This window comes from Panulirus ornatus, chromosome 16 (assembly GCF_036320965.1).
Source record: "Panulirus ornatus isolate Po-2019 chromosome 16, ASM3632096v1, whole genome shotgun sequence".
NCBI lineage: Eukaryota > Metazoa > Arthropoda > Malacostraca > Decapoda > Palinuridae > Panulirus > Panulirus ornatus.
The window spans coordinates 12,890,820-12,914,228 of NC_092239.1; the positions used below are offsets into that span (position 1 = coordinate 12,890,820).

Here is a 23,409-nt window from a genome sequence, read left to right on the forward strand (position 1 = left end):
TATATATATATATATATATATATATATATATTAGGCGGATCGCGACCTGTGAAGGTGTCTGGCTTGACTTACACCTGCGATAACTTAACCCCAAGACAACGACCCCTTAGTATAACGTACCACTGGTATAACGGACAAGTGGTATACCGTAACTCACGATATCACGGACGCCCGGCAGAGCAGACGGTGTCACGGACGCCCGGTAGAGCAGACGGTATCACGGACGCCCGGCAGAGCAGATGGTATCACGGACGCCCGGCAGAGCAGACGGTATCACGGACGCCCGGTAGAGCAGACGGTATCACGGACGCCCGGCAGAGCAGACGCCCAGTCGTCCATTACCATCCCGGGCGCCGTCAATGATAGATGCGCTTTATGGAGTATAATCCCACCTGCCCGCTATTGATAGTGCGTTAGTTATTTATTAAATGGAAATGGAACGAGAGTGGCCAGGGTAATGGACGGTAGTGAAGGGAGGGAAGCGGGGGTTAGAGATGGATAGTAGGAGGGAAGGCGGGGTTAGAGATGGATAGTAGGAGGGAAGGTGGGGGTCAGGGACGGAGGATAGTGGGAGGAAAGGTGGGGGTTAGGGATGGAGAGAGGGAGGAAAGGTGGGGGTTAGGGATGGAGAGAGGGAGGGAAGGTGGGTGTTAGAGATGGAGAAAGGGAGGGTGGGAGGGTGGTATTACCAACCAATCAACGATGAGATTTTGATATTGAGATACTGGTAGTGACAGAGCGCACCACCCACCGTGTTTTCTCTCTCCTCTTTGACGAAAGGAGACGAAAAGATAGTACAGGGGAGAGTACATACATCCATACTTACTTACGAGTACTTACGATGAGATTTTGCCAGAAGGCGGAGCTAGCGCGTAGTGCTTAACGCAGGAAAATCTGAAAAGAGTCGCGAAGAATGAGTCATAAATGAGTTATGTGTTGTTAAGTGTTATATATGTGAGATGGAGAGTGTGTATGTTTTGTGGATTGGCTGTGCCGTCAGCAGGCAGCTCACATGTGTGGGTGAGACGGAGGAAAAGACAGCCACCTAAGGCAATGGGAGTGACACTTGACAGCCACTAACGTGCTGGCTCACGGTGCAGCACGCCACTAGTCTTCCCCATACCCAGACCTGTAATGTACCGCCTGGTTGGTGGCTGCTTACTACCTGTGAGAGAGAGAGAGAGAGAGAGAGAGAGAGAGAGAGAGAGAGAGAGAGAGAGAGAGAGAGAGAGAGAGATAACGTGTTACAACGAGACCAGGGGAGTTATAGGCAAAAACAGAAGGGAAGTTGGAACTGATATTAGATTTGTGTGGGAGAGTATGACAAAGACAGAAATTGTGATGTGTGTGTGTGTTTGTGATTACTGTTTGTGTACTACGAGAAGAGGGCTTTACACACACACACACACACACAAAGACACACACACACACACACACACACACACACACACACACACACACACACACACGAGCGTGGCAGTGGATGGAACCACGGGATCTGAAGTTAGCCACACGGTGGGTGAGGGAGGTAAGGACTTCGGTGCAATGAGGACTGTGTGGAAACAGACGTCACTGTCGGTGAGGGGTATGTGTGACGGTGCATCAACCCCGATGCGAGGCGTAGGCCCGAGACCTCCTTGACTTTTCCCACCTCAGCGAGGTAGCGCCAACGAACTGACGCACGCTTTTGACTCTTAGCAAAACTTGTATAAACCCAGCATCGTTGCAGACACGAAAATTCGCTGTAGCTCTTGACACGAATGAAATACGAACGATCTAATCTCTTTACGGTATAACTGATGAGCCTCATCTCACAGACGCCCATAGAGAGAGACAGGAAGAACATAACGGCGGAAGGAGGAAGGACTTGGGGAGAGCGTAGTTTAGAAGTACCCGCTCTTCCTGGAGCAGGTGGTGGGTCGGGCGCTACTGGCGAGGCGCTGGTGAATACTGCAGGCCGGGCGGGGGTCTATACAAGATGTACGACGACGCTGACACCGGCCGACGCGACTCAGACGCGCGACAAGCCCGCCCGAGGTGACGTATCACTCCTCCCGTCCCGGCCACCGACACCTGTACATGCTTACCTGTCTAGTACCGACCTACCTACCTGCCTAGTACCTATCTGCCTAGCTTGTACCTACCTACCTGCCTTGTACCTACCTACATACCTGCCTAGTACCCATCTTCCTGGCTGGTACCTACCTACCTGCCTAGTGCCTACCTACCTACGTGCCTAGTACGGTCCTACCTGTTTAGTACCTATATACCTGGCTTGTATCTACCTACCTACCTAATACCTACCTACCTACCGACTTGTACTTGCCTACTTACTGACTACCTGCCTAGTGCCTAACTACCTCCCTGGTACCTACTTACGTACTGCCTACCTGCCTAGTCCTGCTGCGATGGTAACGACCCTTGAACACTACGGTAGACGACTTGAAGCATCATGTTACGACCCTTGGGCTTAATGGACTGGACTTTGTTGTGTAATCCTTTTAAAAAGTCAGTTCAAAGGCCAGACCTCCACACCCAGGAACCCGTCGTGTTCAGGTGCCAAAAACCGTTGCGTTCAAGTGCCAAAAATCGTCGTGTTCAAGGGTCCAAAACCGTCGTGTTCAAGAGTCGAGAACCGTCGTCTTTAAGGGAAAAAAAATTCTTGTTTAAGGGTAAAAAACCGTCGTGCTCAAGAGTCGACACTGCAGTACTCGAAAATCGTCAAGTCGTCCTCAAGAGGAGTTAATTTACCCAAACGTACGACATGCAATGACCAGCCTGTACCTGTGCGCATGACAGCATGTCATGATTTATCAAAAGTTATGGCAACTATATCATTGTAACAACACATGTATGACGGTGATACATCGATGGAATTCGATCCATATTATAAACACCATGTTTGCTTTGGGGTTCAATACGCCACAGCCTTCATTAGAAACCATCCAATTGTCGTACGGTAAAGGATTTTGAATACAATGACTTCATCGTCGTACTTAAAAGGGAGCGGTCAAGTGGTTGTGGGGTTGTATCCAAAGGGTAATTAAGTCATCGTGACGCAAGTTAATGATTCGTTTGTTATCCCCTGTTTGCCCAGTATGGAGGGAGAGGGCGTTTGACACACCGTCATATTTATCGTATTCACGGTCACAACCCGCCCATACGTTTGTTACGTCGTCGTAGGCAAGAGGTTCAGTCGCTCGTGGTGGTGGTATAAAAAGGATCGAGTTGTATTGCTCAAGAGATCAAGTAGTCCTTCTGATGGTGAAGGTGTTTCTCTTATCTTTTTTTTTTTCGTTCACATGTAAAATCGAACTTTTCTCACTGGTCGTTCTTCATATCTTGTGTGTTACTTCGTTACAGGTTGATGGATGAGAATTTTCCCCGTCCATCCATCAGTGTGTCTATCTATCTATCTATTTATCTGTATCTATCTATCTATCTATCTATCTGTCTGTCTATCTGTGTGTCTATCTATCTGTCTATCTGTCTATCTATCTTTCATTCAGAAGACCCCATCTGTTTATCTGGCCGTCTATGCATCAACCCATCTGTCTACCTGGTCATCTATCTATATTTCTGTTTGTCTGTTTATCTGGCCGTCTATGTATCAACCCATCTGTCTACCTGATCATCTATATATATTTCTTTCTGTCTATCTATCTGTCTATCTATATCTGCCCATCTATCTATTTACCTTTTCTGTCCCTGGGATTCATTTTCAATTCCCACGATTATAAGTACGTGGTGGGGACGGGGGACCTCTTGTTTGCTCTGGGCAACACTAACGAGTCGGACCAAGATAAACAATGAGACAGCTGACGGTCGCATGACAGCGATCAAACAACAAGAGTAAACAACGAGTCTGTTTGACTCGTTCCGTAGCGACCTGCCAGGGGTGGGGGGGGGGGGTAGTAGGGGCGACTTGATTGCTTGTTTAGATGGTAATTAAATATGGTTACTGTTTAATGAGGTTAGGTTGTTTGCTGGCATAGGTGATAGAATTGTTTGTAGCGAAGCTTTGTTTGCTCTCTTGCCTGCTTGTTTGACGCCTTTGTCTGGAAGGTTGCTGGTTTTGGTTTTGAATGAGGCTTAATTGGTGGTAAAGGTGATTAGTTTAAGAATGGCTTGGTTTTGTTTGACGCCTTTGTTTGGAAGGTTGCTGGTTTTGGTTTTGAGTGAGGCTTAATTGGTGTTAAAGGTGATTAGTTTAAGAATGGCTTGGTTAGTGGTTTGGAAGGTGATTGGTCATTATTCTTAGCAGGGGCCCCATTGATTGTTTGTATATACATGTTTGTTTTTTCATAATAAAGACAAAGGAATTAGTTTTTTTTGCGACAAATACTTATTGTTTGCTTGGGAGGTGTTTCACCTCGTTGTTACGAGACACTTGAATTGCTTGTTTAGATGGTTGTTCAACTGCCGGTTTGTGTTCATGATACTAACGATTTCTAAAGAAGGGTTTCCATAATGGATGAAAGGGAGTGAATAATTCTCGGGGGTCAAGTGAAGGAACCCCCAAGAGAAGTGGAGGAAAATGAGTGTATAACGAGAGAGGAGTTGGAGTTCGATGCCCGTTGATGAATAATGAATTAAAGTTAAAGCGGGAAAATTTGCTAAAAGAACTGTTGGGTATAAGCAGAAGTAGATGAATGACAGAGGGAGGTAAATGCAAGAGTCTTGGAAAGAGGGGCAAGTATGAAGTCTGTTGGGGATGAGAGAGCTTGGGAAGTGAGTCAGTTGTTGTTCGCTGATGATACAGCGCTGGTGGCGGATTCATGTGAGAAACTGCAGAAGCTGGTGACTGAGTTTGGTAAAGTGTGTGGAAGAAGAAAGTTAAGAGTAAATGTGAATAAGAGCAAGGTTATTAGGTACAGTAGGGTTGAGGGTCAAGTCAATTGGGAGGTGAGTTTAAATGGAGAAAAACTGGAGGAAGTGAAGTGTTTTAGATATCTGGGAGTGGATCTGTCAGCGGATGGAACCATGGAAGCGGAAGTGGATCATAGGGTGGGGGAGGGGGCGAAAATTTTGGGAGCCTTGAAAAATGTGTGGAAGTCGAGAACATTATCTCGGAAAGCAAAAATGGGTATGTTTGAAGGAATAGTGGTTCCAACAATGTTGTATGGTTGCGAGGCGTGGGCTATGGATAGAGTTGTGCGCAGGAGGATGGATGTGCTGGAAATGAGATGTTTGAGGACAATGTGTGGTGTGAGGTGGTTTGATCGAGTAAGTAACGTAAGGGTAAGAGAGATGTGTGGAAATAAAAAGAGCGTGGTTGAGAGAGCAGAAGAGGGTGTTTTGAAATGGTTTGGGCACATGGAGAGAATGAGTGAGGAAAGATTGACCAAGAGGATATATGTGTCGGAGGTGGAGGGAACGAGGAGAAGAGGGAGACCAAATTGGAGGTGGAAAGATGGAGTGAAAAGGATTTTGTGTGATCGGGGCCTGAACATGCAGGAGGGTGAAAGGAGGGCAAGGAATAGAGTGAATTGGAGCGATGTGGTATACAGGGGTTGACGTGCTGTCAGTGGATTGAATCAAGGCATGTGAAGCGTCCGGGGTAAACCATGGAAAACTGTGTAGGTATGTATATTTGCGTGTGTGGACGTGTGTATGTACATGTGTATGGGGGGGGTTGGGCCATTTCTTTCGTCTGTTTCCTTGCGCTACCTCGCAAACGCGGGAGACAGCGACGAGGTATAAAAAAAAAAAAAATATATATATATATATATATATATATATATATATATATAACCTTGCTCTTATTCACATTTACTCTTAACTTTCTTCTTTCACACACTTTACCAAACTCAGTCACCAGCTTCTGCAGTTTCTCACATGAATCAGCCACCAGCGCTGTATCATCAGCGAACAACAACTGACTCACTGTGAATAAGAGCAAGGTTATTAGGTACAGTAGGGTTGAGGGTCAAGTCAATTGGGAGGTAAGTTTGAATGGAGAAAAACTGGAGGAAGTAAAGTGTTTTAGATATCTGGGAGTGGATCTGGCAGTGGATGGCACCATGGAAGCGGAAGTGGATCATAGGGTGGGGGAGGGGGCGAAAATTCTGGGAGCCTTGAAGAATGTGTGGAAGTCGAGAACATAATCTCGGAAAGCAAAAATGGGTATGTTTGAAGGAATAGTGGTTCCAACAATGTTGTATGGTTGCGAGGCGTGGGCTATGGATAGAGTTGTGCGCAGGAGGATGGATGTGCTGGAAATGAGATGTTTGAGGACAATATGTGGTGTGAGGTGGTTTGATCGAGTAAGTAACGTAAGGGTAAGAGAGATGTGTGGAAATAAAAAGAGCGTGGTTGAGAGAGCAGAAGAGGGTGTTTTGAAATGGTTCGGGCACATGCAGAGAATGAGTGAGGAAAGATTGACCAAGAGAATATATGTGTCGGAGGTGGAGGGAACGAGGAGAAGAGGGAGAACAAATTGGAGGTGGAAAGATGGAGTGAAAAAGATTTTGTGTGATCGGGGCCTGAACATGCAGGAGGGTGAAAGGAGGGCAAGGAATAGAGTGAATAGGATCGATGTGGTATACCGGGGTTGACGTGCTGTCAGTGGATTGAATCAGCATGTGAAGCGACTGGGGTAAACCATGGAAAGCTGTGTAGGTATGTATATTTGCGTGTGTGGACGTATGTATATACATGTGTATGGGGGTGGGTTGGGCCATTTCTTTCGTCTGTTTCCTTGCGCTACCTCGCAAACGCGGGAGACAGCGACAAAGCAAAAAAAAAAAAAAAAAAAAAAAAAAAAAAAAAAAAAAATATATATATATATATATATATATATATATATATATATATATATATATTTCATTTTTTTGGGACAATCATATGTTTACCAAATGGTGTCCTAGCTTCGTCTCTTCGATGTATATCAACTGACTGCTATATTTCTCTCTTGTGTCTCCCCTGATGATGTGATTATTACACGAAAGTGCACTTGGGAACTTGTCGTGTTTCATTTTCCCCGTGGACTCATAGGAATATATGTATATATATATATATATATATATATATATATATATATATATATATATATATATATATATATATATATATATCTTTCTTTTCTTTTTTTTCAAACTATTCGCCATTTCCCGCATTAGCGAGGTAGCGTTAAGAACAGAGGACTGGGCCTTGAGGGAATACCCTCACCTGGCCCAATTCTCTGTTCCTTCTTTTGGAAAAAAAAAAAAAAAAAAAAAACGAGAGGGGAGGATTTCCAGCCCCCCGCTCCCTCCCCTTTTAGTCGCCTTCTACGACACGCAGGGAATACGTGGGAAGTATTCTTTCTCCCCTATCCCCTGTGTATATATATATATATATATATATATATATATATATATATATATATATATATATATATATATACGAGAGAAAAAGAGACTTTAGGAGGAAGGTGACTGGAGCGATGTTCGTTAAGTTCAGCGAAGAGACAATTCTATGTGTGTGTGACGCCATGTGCTGGGGGTGACGCCACGTGTTACGGCAGGTGTTCACCTCACCCCTGGTGTTGACCCGTGACGGGCCGCGGGAGGCACCAGTCGACACGCGGCGTGTGAAGGGGGGGGGGGTATGGGTATGGGGGGGAGAGATCTGGCAGCCCGCAGGTCAGCCGAGGTCATGGGAACCATCCGAGCACGTGGCGAGGGGTAAAGGGGGAGGGGATGGGGAAAGGGGAATCCTAAGGGGAAATAATAAGGGAGTGGGGAAGGGGAGGAATGGTAAGGGGATCACATAAAGGGAAAGAAACCAGTGGGTAAGGTGAGTGAGCTGGGAGTGGGTGGTGGGGCTCGTTGGTTGGGGCACGAGGATAGTGAGGGTGGTTGAGTGGACTGTTGGGTACGGTGGTTAGATGGAAGGATAGGGAAGATGATAGGAGAGGATAGCGGGGCGCAGGGTTTAGGTACAAAGGATAGTGATGGTTTGGTAGAGAGATGAACTGGTCGTCCAGACCAATTGGATGTCGGTCAGTCCTAGTGAAGGACCCCTGTAGGACAGGGTCCTCAAGAGAAAGACCACCATAAGATGGTCCTTGTATCCTTCTGAGACCATCATATCCATGGCCATGTCTTCATACATCCTCACCTCATCGCATGACGCTCACCATCACACCTCAAACAATCCCTCATTTTAATATTTTTATCATTTTCTTAACCTTCTGTTCTTTTCGCACTTTTTAGTCAATATTCAACCCGCTTCCTAATTTCTGTTTTCCAGTCTTCCCTGTACTCATTTAGGAAACTTAGCCTCTCTCTCAGACACCCATGTGTGTTTACAGAAGATAATAGCGACCTTCTCTTCTTTTTCACAAAACTGTCTTGAAGAAATCGTCATTAAGTGCTAGAAACGCAGGTATTTTGATCCTAAGTTAATCAGTAAGTGCTAGAAACGCAGGTATTTTGATCCTAAGTTAATAGGGTTTAAAACGATGAAGGAAATGATTCCAGTGGATGTTGGCGATGTACTAAAACCGTGTATTTAGGGAAGACTCCCTTCAAACAGTGGCTCTCAAACCAATTAGATTGTGGGAGGAAACTGGTTACCATTGTTTTGAGAATAGGTCCAGTCGACGAATGAAAGGAACTGCTAAATTACCATCCCATATAGTGGGTAGCTCCCTCCCCCATGTGTACAGATAAGTAATAACAAGTAAACAATAACGTCCAAAGCACACACACACACACACACACACACACACACACACACACACACACACCTGACTTACCTTAGTGTGTGTGTGTGTGTGTGTGTGTGTGTTATCACTGCGCGTAGCATGGGATATGGAGGAGGGAGGGCTGGAAATCCTCCACTCCTGTATTATCGCTTCACAAAACCAGGAACAGCGGCAGGCGCAAAGCGAGGCGTGTGTTTTCTCCCAAAGGCGCCACACGCCCCGCTGCTGCCTCCCTGACGCTCGAGAGTCGAACACGTGTGAAAGAGAAAATCCATGAATACCACCAAGCTAGACGACAAAAACCAGAAGACGACAGTTTTAAAAGGGAAAAAAAGATAGAAAAAAGAAAGAAAAAAAGACCGGGAATAAAGAATTATAAGTATGCATTCTTGCAGTGGAACAATCACAGTTGAATCAGGCGAAGAAGTTGTACAAAAACAACTAAAACAAAAAAAAGGATCAATAAAAGAGTTGGATCAAAGTGTATATAAAAACACTACGTACGTGATGGAGTTGCAGGAGACAAGAAAAGCTGTGTAACTGCTGGACACACGATCGTCAAGACTAAACGCACCCTGTCTGTCTGTCTGGCACACACACACACACCACCTCCACCTCCACCTCTCTCATTGCCCACCATTTTCCTCATACTTTTATTACTTGAAAAATCACACTTTTTACGCTCGCCGCGACCCCTAACATTTACGCGTAATGTACCCTTAATTCAATAGTAATTTGCATACGCTAAACCGCCACTTGAGCAGAATGGATTTACAACTGGCAGCGTGTGTGAGCTGATGTTGATTATACACAGACACAACCCACCCCCACACCACGCCACTAACCAACCTCCCACCTACCACCCTCACCACCAACCAACCTCCCACCTGGCTGGTCCCCCGCCAACCCCCCACCTACCACCCTCACCACCAACCAACCTCCCACCTACCACCCTCACCACCAACCTCCCTCCCACCTGGCTGGTCCCCCGCCAACCTCCCACCGGGCAACACCACCACCTGCTCCGTCGCGTGACTACACGTACAGACGTGCGCACACGATGTGTACACACGGTCATGTGCATATGATCGTGGTGAGTGTGAGCTCGCCACACACACACACACACACACACACACACACACACACAGAGGAATCTGTTCGTGAAAGAGTTGCTGAGGAGTCGACATTATATACCTAACCTGTTGACAGAACTACCCCAGCTTAGAAGACCAAACCGTCAGCTGGTAAATATTAAGATGAATATCAACCACGAAGATTAAGTAATATTCACCAGACTGTCCAAAGGACAGTTGAGGTGCAAAACTAGAATATGCTTCTCAAGTTCGGTCACCGGACTTAAAACGCAAAGATCTGCTCGAGAAGGTCCAGAGGAAGAAGGCAACAAAAAGATGGTACAAGGAGGTCAGAGAGAGGAGCTGCAGCGCAGCGAGAGGTTAGCAAACCGTTTAAAAGACAGAAGATTACAGAGTGACCTGATCACAGCCGCCAAGTTTATATACAAGTTCGGTGACGTCAGCAGTGATTAGTTCTTCCGTAAGATTGAGAAAAAAGACAACCAGAGGCCATAACATGGTCAACCATTATATATATATATATATATATATATATATATATATATATATATATATATATATATATATATATATATCCGTTGAAATGTATAGGTATGTATATGTGCGTGTGTGGGCGTTGATGTATATACATGTGTATGTGGGCGGGTTGGGCCATTCTTCGTCTCTTTCCTTGCGCTACTTCGCTAACGCGGGAGACAGCGATTAAGTATAATAATACTAATATATATATATATATATATATATATATATATATATATATATATATATATATATATATATATATATATATATATTTTTTTTTTTTTTTCTTTTTTTTTTTTCCAAAAGAAGGAACAGAGAAGAGGTCCAGGTGAGGATATTCCCTCAAAGGCCCAGTCCTCTGTTCTTAACGCTACCTCGCTATCGCGGGAAATAGCGAATAGTATGAAAAAAAAAAAAAAAAAAATATATATATATATATATATATATATATATATATATATATATATATATATATATATATATAAAGTGCTGATATGGCATAAGAGTAGTGGATGATTGGAATAAGCTGAAACTGTAACATTCAACATACATACGTTTTAAATGATGTATAAATGATGTATAAAAATTCAAGAGTTTTGGAAAGAGGGGCAAGTATGAAATCTGTTGGGGATGAGAAAGCTTGGGAAGTGAGTCAGTTGTTGTTCGCTGATGATACAGCGCTGGTGGCTGATTCATGTGAGAAACTGCAGAAGCTGTTGACTGAGTTTGGTAAAGTGTGTGGAAGAAGAAAGTTAAGAATAAATGTGAATAAGAGCAAGGTTATTAGGTACAGTAGGGTTGAGGGTCAAGTCAATTGGGAGGTGAGTTTGAATGGAGAAAAACTGGAGGAAGTGAAGTGTTTTAGATATCTGGGAGTGGATCTGGCAGCGGATGGAACCATGGAAGCGGTAGTGGATCATAGGGTGGGGGAGGGGGCGAAAATTCTGGGGGCCTTGAAGAATGTGTGGAAGTCGAGAACATTATCTCGGAAAGCAAAAATGGGTATGTTTGAAGGAATAGTGGTTCCAACAATGTTGTATGGTTGCGAGGCGTGGGCTATGGATAGAGTTGTGCGCAGGAGGATGGATGTGCTGGAAATGAGATGTTTGAGGACAATGTGTGGTGTGAGGTGGTTTGATCGAGTGAGTAACGTAAGGGTAAGAGAGATGTGTGGAAATAAAAAGAGCGTGGTTGAGAGAGCAGAAGAGGGTGTTTTGAAGTGGTTTGGGCACATGGAGAGAATGAGTGAGGAAAGATTGACCAAGAGGATATATGTGTCGGAGGTGGAGGGAACGAGGAGAAGAGGGAGACCAAATTGGAGGTGGAAAGATGGAGTGAAAAAGATTTTGTGTGATCGGGGCCTGAACATGCAGGAGGGTGAAAGGAGGGCAAGGAATAGAGTGAATTGGAGCGATGTGGTATACCGGGGTTGACGTGCTGTCAGTGGATTGAATCAAGGCATGTGAAGCGTCTGGGGTAAACCATGGAAAGCTGTGTAGGTATGTATATTTGTGTGTGTGGACGTATGTATATACATGTGTATGGGGGGGGGTGGGCCATTTCTTTCGTCTGTTTCCTTGCGCTACCTCGCAAACGCGGGAGACAGCGACAAAGTATAATAAAAAAAAAAATAAATAACAATAGTGTTCAAGAGATGGTGGTGGTGGGTGGTGGCGGGCCACGAGTGTACAACTCCCTCACCAGACCGTACAAATAGGCAATTACAAACACGTGAGAACATTTACACAAGCATGCACTCACGATGGACCAAAGTGCAACACTTAGGTTAAGTCAATATCCCCTCATGAATCACACTTACACAACCGCTAACCAAAGGGGGTGTACACACACACACACACACACACACACACACACACACACACACACACACATACACTCACACACTCACACAGACACATACACACACACACACACGCACACACACACACACTCACACACACACACACACTCACACTCACACACACACACATACATACGAAAAGTCCACGTACTCACGACTTCGTAAGACTAGCAATATCGTGCACTCAGGCAAATGTCTCCTTCAGCAAGAATCAAGGGAACCAGAACAAAAAATTCATTGCTTTCAAAATCAGAAGAACAAAGACGAAGAACTTCAGAGCTTACAGAATCAAAAGAACACTCAATAACTTAGTTACTTTCGGAATTATAAGAACAAAGACAAGAACTTTTATACTATCAGAATCAGAAGAGCAAAGACAAGACCTTTGATGCTTTCAGAATAATAAGAACAAAGACAAGAACTTTAATACTTTCAAAAAACATGAAAACAAATAAGAGAACTTTAATATCTTCTGAAACACAAGAACAAAGACTAGAACCTTATTATTCTCAGAATCATGTAGAGTAAATACAAAAGCATTTATGCTTTCAGAACCAGAAGAACAAGAACAAAAAGTTCAGTTCCCAGCGTACTGTTCTCTGGTAAACAGTTCAGAAAGACACATATGTTAAAAGAAATTCAAAATGCTCGACAAAACTATGAAAGAAAAATCTTCATGGAATGATTACCACCATCAATCCAAAAAAGGAGATACTCATAATATCTTTTTTCTCTCCTACCTGTTCGCCGTTTCCGGCATTAGCGAGGTAGCGCCTGGATGAGCTATCATGAGGTAATACAGTACAAAGATAAAGAAAAGACTTTCAAGAACAAGATCCATATCTCAAGCACTAAACAATAGCGAACGCGGGCCGTCTGGGGTCGATCCAACGTAAGTTCGATTTCTGGTCGCGGCAGTCGGTCCACAGTCAACCCAGCTGTTCATCCTCTCTGAGGTGCGTCTCAGCTGCCATTAGAAAATTGACTGATAAATCAGGAAAGAGGAGGAAGCAACATCAGATAAAGAACAGAATTAACAAAATCAGACGTGAAATAAGAAAAAAAAAGAAGGCCAGAGGATTTGAATTAGTGAAGGGAGTAATAATTAATTCCTTGTGATATATTATGCATTCAGAGGCGAACCAAAAAGTCGCCAAATGCCTTGAGAAATACGAAGCCAGAATTATATATAAACACTGACGGAACAGGGAGTGAAGCTACCCACCACTTGAACAAAAAGAACTCGAAAAAAAAAAAAAAATACGAAGACAAACAAAAAAAAAAGTCCCTAAAAGAGGGTTTACAGGCTGGATCACGGAAGAACAACAACAACAAAAGCACTTCAAGACAGGAGCAGCACACAGCGCACTGGGGAGACCTGACGTCATGCATTAAGCCCCTCCCACCGCCAAGGCTCCGCCCCTCTTCAGTCCAGCCCCTCACCCCTATCCTATTACCCCAGACCCCTTTGTTGCCTCTCTCTCTCTCTCTCTCTCTCTCTCTCTCTCTCTCTTCCCTGACCCACTGCCCAAATAGCTGAGTGCATGATAGTGGCCGAGGAAGTTTTATTCTCAGCGTGGGGTGAGGGTGGCGCTGGTAGGTGCAGTTCGTGTTTATTGTCCTGAACGCCTCCTTGCTATGGCTTCGCTGGAGTTGGAGCTGGGTTGCTGAGTTGGCTGGGTTTTGGTACAGGGTGAGTTAGTTAGGTAGTTCGGTGTTGGGCTGGTTAGTTAGTTAGCTGGCTTGGTGGTGGGTTGTTTCGTTAGTTTGTTAGTTAGCTGGCGTCGTGGTGGTTTAGGGTTGTTAGCTGTGTTAGTGATGGGTATAGCAGTTACCTGGGTTAAACCTGGTTTAAGTAGTTAGGTGGGTAGGTGCTAAGTCAGTTGGCTCGTTAGCTGGATAGATAATGAGTTAGTTTATTAACTGGGTTGGCGCTGGGTTAGTCAGCTAAGTTGATGCTGGGTTAGGTGGTTAGCTGAGTTAGGGCAGGGTTAGTTAGTTAGTTAGCTGCGTTGATAAGGTGGTTATAGAGCTAGTTGGATTTGATGGTGGGTTAGTTAGTTTGCTGAGTTAGTTAATCATCTGGTCTGGTGCTGGATTAGTTATGTGTGTTATTTCAGGGGTAGCTTGTTAACAGGTTGTTTCGTTAGCTGTGTTGGTGCTGGATTTAGATAGTAAGCTAGGTTGGTGCCGATTTAAGTAATTAGCAAGGATGGTGCTGGGTTAGTTGATTAGCTTGGTTGGGTCTGGTTATTCAGTTAATTAGATAGGTTGGTGGCGGGGTAGTGTAGGTGTTGATATTTCTGTGATGTATCGTATTTTGCGGCATTAAAGCACGCAATATACATATTGATACACACGCGCTTAGAGGTGTACATTAGCTGACACAAACTCACGCAGCCATACAAACCTGCATGTGTGCATAGATTGTGTGTGTGTATGCGTGTATGTATGTATGTATATTCTATGATAATGGTTGTAATAATAACGATGATAATAATAATAGTAATAATAATAATAATAATGATAATAATAATAATAATAATAATAACAATAATAATAATAATAATGATAATAATAATAATAACAATAATAATAATGATAATAATAATGATAATAATAGTTTGTAGATCATAAACGAATTCGGCCAAGGATCGATCCCTGTGGCACTCCACATGATGCGTTCAGCCAGCCGGGGTCTTCACCAACTAAAAGTACACGTTGCTTTGTGTCGGTGAACCAGGCAATCGACCCACACACACACACATACTTCGTCTCCAGTGCTATGGGATTTTGCTCTACACAATAGTCTATTGTGTGGTACACCATCATCGAATATCGAGTGAGATGAGAGTTCTCCACACAATCAAGTTGGCGGGTTTGGTGGATGACGAGGGGGGTGGTGGGAAGCCTTCGTATTTAGCCAGCGAAGGCCGAAGGACCACAGGGGTCTTGCGCTCCTCCAAGTAGCGGTGGGTTAAGTCAGGGAAGTTGAAGAGGCGGTGGTGATTGGTAGAGGAAGGTTTTTTTTTTCCATTATCATCTCACACCATCGAGGGTCTATGGGTCTTTTGATGTCTGTTGTGTGAGGCCGATGAAACGGGAGGAGACTCATTAAGTTAGGCTACAGATGAGGACGATGGGAATGGCAGGTAACACTCACTGTGAGAGACTTTACGCCTCTGTTGACTTGGTTATCGGGGCAACTATAACGAAGTGTTCTAATTAGGGAGGAATTTTAATTTCCGGAGAGAGAGAGAGAGAGAGAGAGAGAGAGAGAGAGAGAGAGAGAGAGAGAGAGAGAGAGAGAGAGAGAGAGAAGCATTGATGGTTGAGTTCGAGAGGTTCGGTTACATCAGGGTAGAATTCCATGTATACAGTAGTCTTACGGAGGTGATGGAGGGCTGGATTCTGAAGCTGTCTAACTAGCTACGGACCACACGTTCTTACACTGAGTCTGGCTGGGGCTTAAGGAGGCTGGATGGTAGGGTTAGGAGGTGGGTGACATCAGAGTTCGAAAGGGTCTAGCAGATGGCGGTGAGGTGGGTGTTCATACGCTAATGTGCAGCTTCAGCACAGAGGTATTTAACACAGGGGAAGGAAGGGAGGAAGGAAGGTGTGTGTGTGTGTGTGTGTCCCGCTCTCCAGTTTTCCCCCATGCCAGTGGCTGGTGTTGTAGCTTGGCAGGATTCACGACATAGTCGTCAATGTGTGTGTGTGTGTGTGTGTGTGTGTGTGTGTGTGTGTGTGCCTTTTTTGTATACCGAAACAACTTTTTTGTTCATGGGTTGAATTTTGTTTACATGAGGTGCTGTTAAGTCTAACCACGTTGTTAGTATAGCCATTACGCTCAGAGCGTTTTCATCTTCAGCACTGTAATGATAGGAGAGAGAGAGAGAGAGAGAACGCGAATACATACACACACCCCAGTCTGCCCGGTGTATGTAAATAAGGCACGAAAAAATGTAAAAAAAAAAAGAGAAAAAAAACCGCCTCCATATATCTATCAACCTGCCCCCCCAAAAAACTTACACCACACACCTGTACACACCATTTCAAACTATCCCTTCCCCCCCTGTCAGACCTCTTCCTCCTTTTCTGTAGCCACCTCCCCCCCATAAAAAAATAAAAGAAAATAGGACATTTTTCAGAGAAGGAAGGTTGCAGGCGAGTCCCGGATCGTTAATGTGGTGTGTGGTAGGCCTTGAAGACCACAGGTTCATTAAGAAGAGCACCTCACTAGGCCCACCACACCGCCGCCCTACCCGTGGTGTCCCTGGGTCGTGCCTTGGTCTCTCTCTCTCTCTCTCTCTCTCTCTCTCTCTCTCTCTCTCTCTCTCTCTCTCTCTCTCTCTCTCTCTCTCTCTCTCTCTCTGCCCCCTTACCCATCACGGTCAGCCTTCGCACACAACCAGCCGACCACTCCTCCCATGGCCTGTGTCCAGACCCTTGTCCACACAGCGTCCACCACGTCCTACCATCAGCACCCTATTCATACTCCACTTACACACTTTCATCACTGTTCCTCAGTCCTCACCCTACGGACTTCTACCTGATGATCTTTCTCGGTGTTCTTGTGTGCCTGTCTATAAGTATATATATATATATATATATATATATATATATATATATATATATATATATATATATTTTTTTTTTTTTTTTTTGCTTTGTCGCTGTCTCCCGCGTTTGCGAGGTAGCGCAAGGAAACAGACGAAAGAAATGGCCCAACCCACCCCCATACACATGTATATACATACGTCCACACACGCAAATATACATACCTACACAGCTTTCCATGGTTTACCCCAGACGCTTCACATGCCCCGATTCAATCCACTGACAGCACGTCTACCCCGGTATACCACATCGCTCCAATTCACTCTATTCCTTGCCCTCCTTTCACCCTCCTGCATGTTCAGGCCCCGATCACACAAAATCTTTTTCACTCCATCTTTCCACCTCCAATTTGGTCTCCCTCTTCTCCTCGTTCCCTCCACCTCCGACACATATATCCTCTTGGTCAATCTTTCCTCACTCATTCTCTCCATGTGCCCAAACCATTTCAAAACACCCTCTTCTGCTCTCTCAACCACGCTCTTTTTATTTCCACACATCTCTCTTACCCTTACGTTACTTATTCGATCAAACCACCTCACACCACACATTGTCCTCAAACATCTCATTTCCAGCACATCCATCCTCCTGCGCACAACTCTATCCATAGCCCACGCCTCGCAACCATACAACATTGTTGGAACCACTATTCCTTCAAACATACCCATTTTTGCTTTCCGAGATAATGTTCTCGACTTCCACACATTCTTCAACGCTCCCAGAATTTTCGCCCCCTCCCCCACCCTATGATCCACTATCCCTGGGGATAATATACATATATATATATATATATATATATATATATATATATATATATATATATATATATATATATATATATACCATTACAGCATTTTTTTAAGCTTGGAACATTTAGTACAACTGCTGTCGTCTCACCTTCCATCAAGCGAAGATCGAGTATTTTTTTTTGCCTGTGTTGGTGTACAGTGTCACCTTATCACTACCAGTATCACTGTCATGCCAAGCTGTACATGTTGCTTAAGAGTAAATGAAGATAAAGAGAGAGAGAGAGAAAAAAAAAAAGTACCGAGATAGAATCCACATGAAATGACAGGATCGGACCAGTATCTACCCTGAGTAGGTGGGGCTGATATGACCAAATGGTCGCTCTCTTGGTAAACACTGGGTTGTTGCTTCATAGTATGTGGCTGAGGAGGTGGTATACCCACCCGTCCGTTCTCTCCCTCCCGGCTCTGTGATAAAGGATATTGCTGCCGATACGGTGACTCAAAATTTTTTGGAGGCGAGGAGAGCCGGACTTTCTTCTTCTTCTTCTTCTTCTTCTTCTTCTTCTTCTTCTTCTTCTTCTTCTTCTTCTTCTTTTCCTTTTCTTTTGTTGTTATCGCCCTGTACGTTTGCCAGGGGAAACGCCCCTGACAGCGATGGTGAGTGGTGGTTGGCTTGTGGCTACGTCTGATGTAGCCAGAGTTGAACAGCGAATGGCCAATGAGGATTGGAACCCACTAGTCGAAAAGAGAGAGGAGAGATGTATGGACGGTATTTGCAGGGAAGGAGAGAGAATAAATGGGAGGAGCAGCAGGAGGTCAAAAGTTGAATCACTAGTAAAACAGAAAACGAACTGTATTTGCAGGGATGGAATGTGGATGACTGGTAGGAGTACAAGAGAAAGCAGCGGGAGGACAAGAGTGGTGAAAAAAAAAAAAAAAACAGAGTTCATTTTCATAACCTCGGAATGTGACTCTGCTCCCATAAGGCCACCACCATACCTGTCGAGTTACGTTCAACACAGAAGAATCAAAGACCTTCATTTTGATTAGCTGGTTTCTCTTTCCCTCCACCTATATCGTCCTTCCACTTCACACGTTAAAGAAACAATCATTCGCCAATCATAGGAACCATCGTGGCCCAGCTTTCACAGTTTCACTAAAGCCCTGTGTTGCGTCAGGTGGTGGACGCCCTTATCACACAGGAGTCACTCCATGTGAAGGAGAAGTTTGCCCGCTGAAGGGCAATGCTTTTAGGCGATAGAAATTAGACAAGGGCGAGATTGACTGACGAGATAAGATGGACAGGTGTCAGATCTGTCAGCCTGGAGTGGAAAATTGGCGATAGATGGTCGAGTAATGGGAGACGTAATGGAGATAACAGTGTGGTGTTAGATAGCGAAGGTGTATTGGAGAGGATCTATTGGCAGGTTAATGGTAGGTTGTCTGGGGTAGTCCCTGACAGAATCAGGATGTGTTCTGCTGCTGCCTCAACCAGCGCGCCGCCGCCCCCCCCTCTCTCTCTCTCTCTCTCTCTCTCTCTCTCTCTCTCTCTCTCTCTCTCTCTCAGTATCCCTATGACTTCATGTAACATCGAACAGAAAATAGTAAACAACCACATATAGATATACATAGGTCAGCATTTTTTTTTTTCATCGAAATATAACTGGCCACTTTTTTGTTCACGTTATGTATTACAACTCCCACCATAGCCGAAAAGTGGCCATATGAACACTAGATATCTTTGTGTCAAGATATATTTAAATATTTTTTTTTCGTTTGATAACTTCATTGACTTTACGAAATCTATTTTCCAGATTATTTGGTGCTAAATGTGACAAGTGTGGGGGAGGCTTCAGCCGGACTGACATGGTAATGAGAGCACGCTCGAAGATCTTCCACCTGGACTGCTTCAGGTAGGTACCCCGTGGCTACACGTGGTCATTAGTGGTGTATGTAGGTACCCCGTGGCCACACGTGGTCATTAATGGTGTACGTAGGTACCCCGTGGCCACACGTGGTCATTAGTGGTGTATGTAGGTACCCCGTGGCCACACGTGGTCAGGGACGGTGTACGTACGTACCTCTCAGCCACATGTGGTCACTCGTGTTGTATGTAGGTACCCCGTGGCCACACGTGGTTAGGGACGGTGTACGTAGACACTCCATAGCCACGTGTGGTCACTCGTGTCGTAGCCCGTGGCCGTACGTGGTCATTGATGGTGTACGTAGGTACCTGGTGGCCGCATTGTGGTCATTGGCGGTGTACGTAGGTACTTTGTGGCCGCACGTGGTCATTGGTGGTGTACATAGGTACCTTGTGGCCGTACGTGGTCATCGATGGTGTACGTAGGTAACTTGTGGCCGCACGTGGTCATTGGTGTTGTACGTAGGTAACTTGTGGCCGCACGTGGTCATTGGTTGTGTATGTAGGTGTCCCGTATGGCCACACATCCCAGAGTGTGTATGTTACTAAGTAATACGTACGTGGGAAGGACAGACAGATACCAGTAGGTTACCTACTGACTTATTCCAACTTGTGGTAGACATAAGATAGATTAGGAATAGATACCAATGGTTGTCTCTGTTTCACGCATGTGCTCATAGCACATATAGCAGTACCCATGTGCCCAGTAACTACCAATTCAGCCCCTGAGCACACGATTGTAAGGCTCTTGAACACGACGTTGGATCTTGAGCACGACGTTACGACCTTCGAGCACGAAGGTACGAACCTGGAGCATATAACAACACGACTCGAGCGTGATGACACGACCCATGAACACATTTAGAACGCTGGAATCACAACGGAACGACCCGTGGATTTGGTGGCCTGGCCTTTGCCCTAATCCCTACGATAGTGTATTTACTGTTGAATATCTAGATACTGTTCACCACCATCTTTTTTGTGTTCTTCGACCTCCCTCCTTTCACAGTCGTGTGTAACCTACGTTCACTTCGTTGTTTCGCCCATTCATCATCCTCTTTCCTTTCTCTCTTCACCACCAGACAGTCGCAGCAAGTGTCGCTTCAGAATATAACTCTCTCTCTTTTTTTCAGTCTCGGGGATTTTTCTATGCAGAAAGTCTGTGCAAGTGATAACTTCTTGTTCCCAGAAGCTTTGCGGCAATGCCTATATTTAAGTGTCGTTCTTGAGGTCATCTCTCTATTCTCATAATGAAAGAGACGATGTTATTGGTACTTAGAAATAAAGATTTCTAATCGCCAGGCTTTGTCCTTTATTTAGGTTTTTAAGCTGCAGGTCAAGCGGTGTGGACTTTTCTTGCATTCCTTCCCTCCAAAAAAATGTTTTAACTGGTCGGCTTGTTTCTGCGCCTCCCAGAGGTTCATCCACAACTCGTCTCTGGCTGGACAACTTGGTCTGACGTCCCTGTGGCTTTTCCAACTCTCATGGAACTCCTGCAGTTCGTTCTTCTCTGAATTCTTAGCCGTTCGTCTCGACTTCCTTCTTCTTCATCTTCTTCTTCTTCTTCTTCTTCTTCTTCTTCTTCTTCTTCTTCTTCTTTTCCTTTTCTTTCGTTGTTATCGCCCTGTACGTTTGCCAGGGGAAACGCCCCTGACAGCGAAAGACGCAAGATTTGGCGGATGCTGTGCTCTTCGCGGGAACAGAAATGGTATCGCGATCCGCTGAAGGAAACACTGCTACTGATTTACTCGACATATAAGATCAAGCTCCTTATGTGTAAAAAGAGAACGAGAACCATATTCTGGGAAGGGAGATCAACTGAAGGGATGTACGAGAAATGAAAAGCAGGAGTGCAGGAAAATACTCTCACATTACGATGGTTGGAAGGCGTATTGGTTGGAGGCAGTGATGCAGCGAGCAGAGCGTGTAGGTGATGGTTACACGTAGAAAGAGGGTCTGGATTTCATCAGAACTCGGACAGTGAGACGAAATGATGGAATAAGAGGGAGACGAGAAGATTACATGACGGACGGGAAGAGACGTATGGAACGGAGTCACTGATAAGATGTATGGCTGGTGATTTTGACGTTACCACTGCGGCCTGGGAAGGTGCCGGGACACGCCCTCCCAAGTGTGGGAGCAGTAGCCCATTTGAGGACGAACTTAACCCTATGGATAAAGAAGACTAAGCAGCTCGGAGAAGTGACAGACATGGGCAGATAAGCAGCGCTATGGTGTATCGGTTAGCGTTCCTGACCTTCACGAGTCGACCAGGGTCGAGCACATAGGTTCGAAACCTGGTTTGCGGCAGTCGGTCCATAGCCAAAAAAAAAAAAAAAAATAAGTCCCATAAAGAGGGTAGGATCCAGAACACAGCCCTGCATGAGGTAACACTCCAGTGTTTAAAGTGAAGAGAGAGAGAGAGAGAGAGAGAGAGAGAGAGAGAGAGAGAGAGAGAGAGAGAGAGAGAGAGAGAGAGAGAGAGAGAGGTTCGTGTACCGATACATGGGTATCATCATTGGACAGAGGAGAGTAGATAAAGATAAGGCACCTAGGCTTGTCTATGTATGTTTCGACAGTTTCTAGATCTTAAGGAAAATTGAAAGGAGGGATTCATCATTAGCGAGTCTCTCAACCACTACATAGATATCGTAAGAGAGTCAGGTGACGAGCGAGAACGTACCTCCGGGTCACCTACCCTACAGTCACTTCCCCATTCATTTAAGGATCTCTCTGGAGACGAACTGTCTCGCGTTTCCTCATGGATGTTCTCTCAATCTCTTCTTCTGGAGAAGGTATGATTACTCCTACGTGCCTGCTTAATTACATGGGCTATTATTTTCTTTTTCTCCCACTCCGTTCTTCGTGCGTGGTCACGCGGAGATCCATGTTTCACGTCTCCTCGTCACATACTTTAACAACTCTGGGATGCATAACGAATTACTGTTACGTTATAATTCGTTACATTAATAAAGTCTTTTTTTTTTCAATTTTGTAGCGTAGAGCATTACTGATTCGTTTTGAATTATTTCATTTTGTTATGATTATCGAATTACCCGTTATATTACGTGGTGATTACATTACCATACCATAATTATCAACCTATTTATGTACATGACTAAGCGAGGTATTACTTATTTTGTCACATGCTGAATTCAGAGCTGAACTCGCCAAATCATTTCCCTGTTAACAGCCAATAAGCTCAAGTATTTTCCATGAATTAAATATAGTAATTCATGCATTCATGCATGAACTTAAGGTATGTTGAAAGTTTAACAATATGGTCAAATCATTGAATTCGCCTTGTAGAAAAGTTTGTATAATAGGAATCACCTAATTCACATAATCCAAATAATTTCCTTTGAATTATCAAATTTGCTGCTTTTTCCATCCTACAAGGTGGTCCCACTCAGTTTTTTTTTTCGGCTGTTGAGCCGGAGGGAGCGGTGGTGGGCGGGGCAGATGCAATCTGCCTTACTATTGTGTTTCTACCTCAAGTGAAATGTACGATCTCAGGACACTGCTATCACCGTCCTCCAGCAGATGCCCTCGTCATAGGCTTTCATATCTTCACATGCCCCGGTAATGAAGCTAAGATTAGACCACGAAATTCAGAATTAGACCCTAGTGAAGTATGCGGTCAATTAGACCTTACAAAAGCATCTTCATCATGCGTCAACAGAGAGAGATAGTGTACGTATTACTATTTTTCAATCTTCACCCTTGAGTGCGAGGGTAAGACTAGCGCTAAGGTATGTGTTTCTTGGCCTCTGACCCGACCGTTAACCGTCGGGTCAAAACTCATTTATATAGCCTGCTGTGGATCTCTCTCTCTCTCTCTCTCTCTCTCTCTCTCTCTCTCTCTCTCTCTCTCTCTCTCTCTCTCTCTCTCTCTCTCTCTCTCTCTCCAGACAGCCTCATTACCCATAATACTATTCAATTCATGAAGG

General features: G+C 44.6%; 1 protein-coding gene across 9 annotated transcripts in view; it reads left to right on the forward strand.

The window, feature by feature from the left end:
- The window catches only part of LOC139754149 (insulin gene enhancer protein ISL-1-like), a 478,425-nt gene that overhangs the window by 128,060 nt on the left and 326,956 nt on the right, over positions 1 to 23,409 (forward strand). For all 9 annotated transcript variants that reach the window (XM_071671298.1, XM_071671297.1, XM_071671290.1 and 6 more), the window contains exon 4: positions 19,350 to 19,448. In XM_071671298.1, coding sequence (XP_071527399.1) covers positions 19,350 to 19,448 — 99 coding nt within the window. The remainder of the gene's footprint in view (positions 1 to 19,349; positions 19,449 to 23,409) is intronic.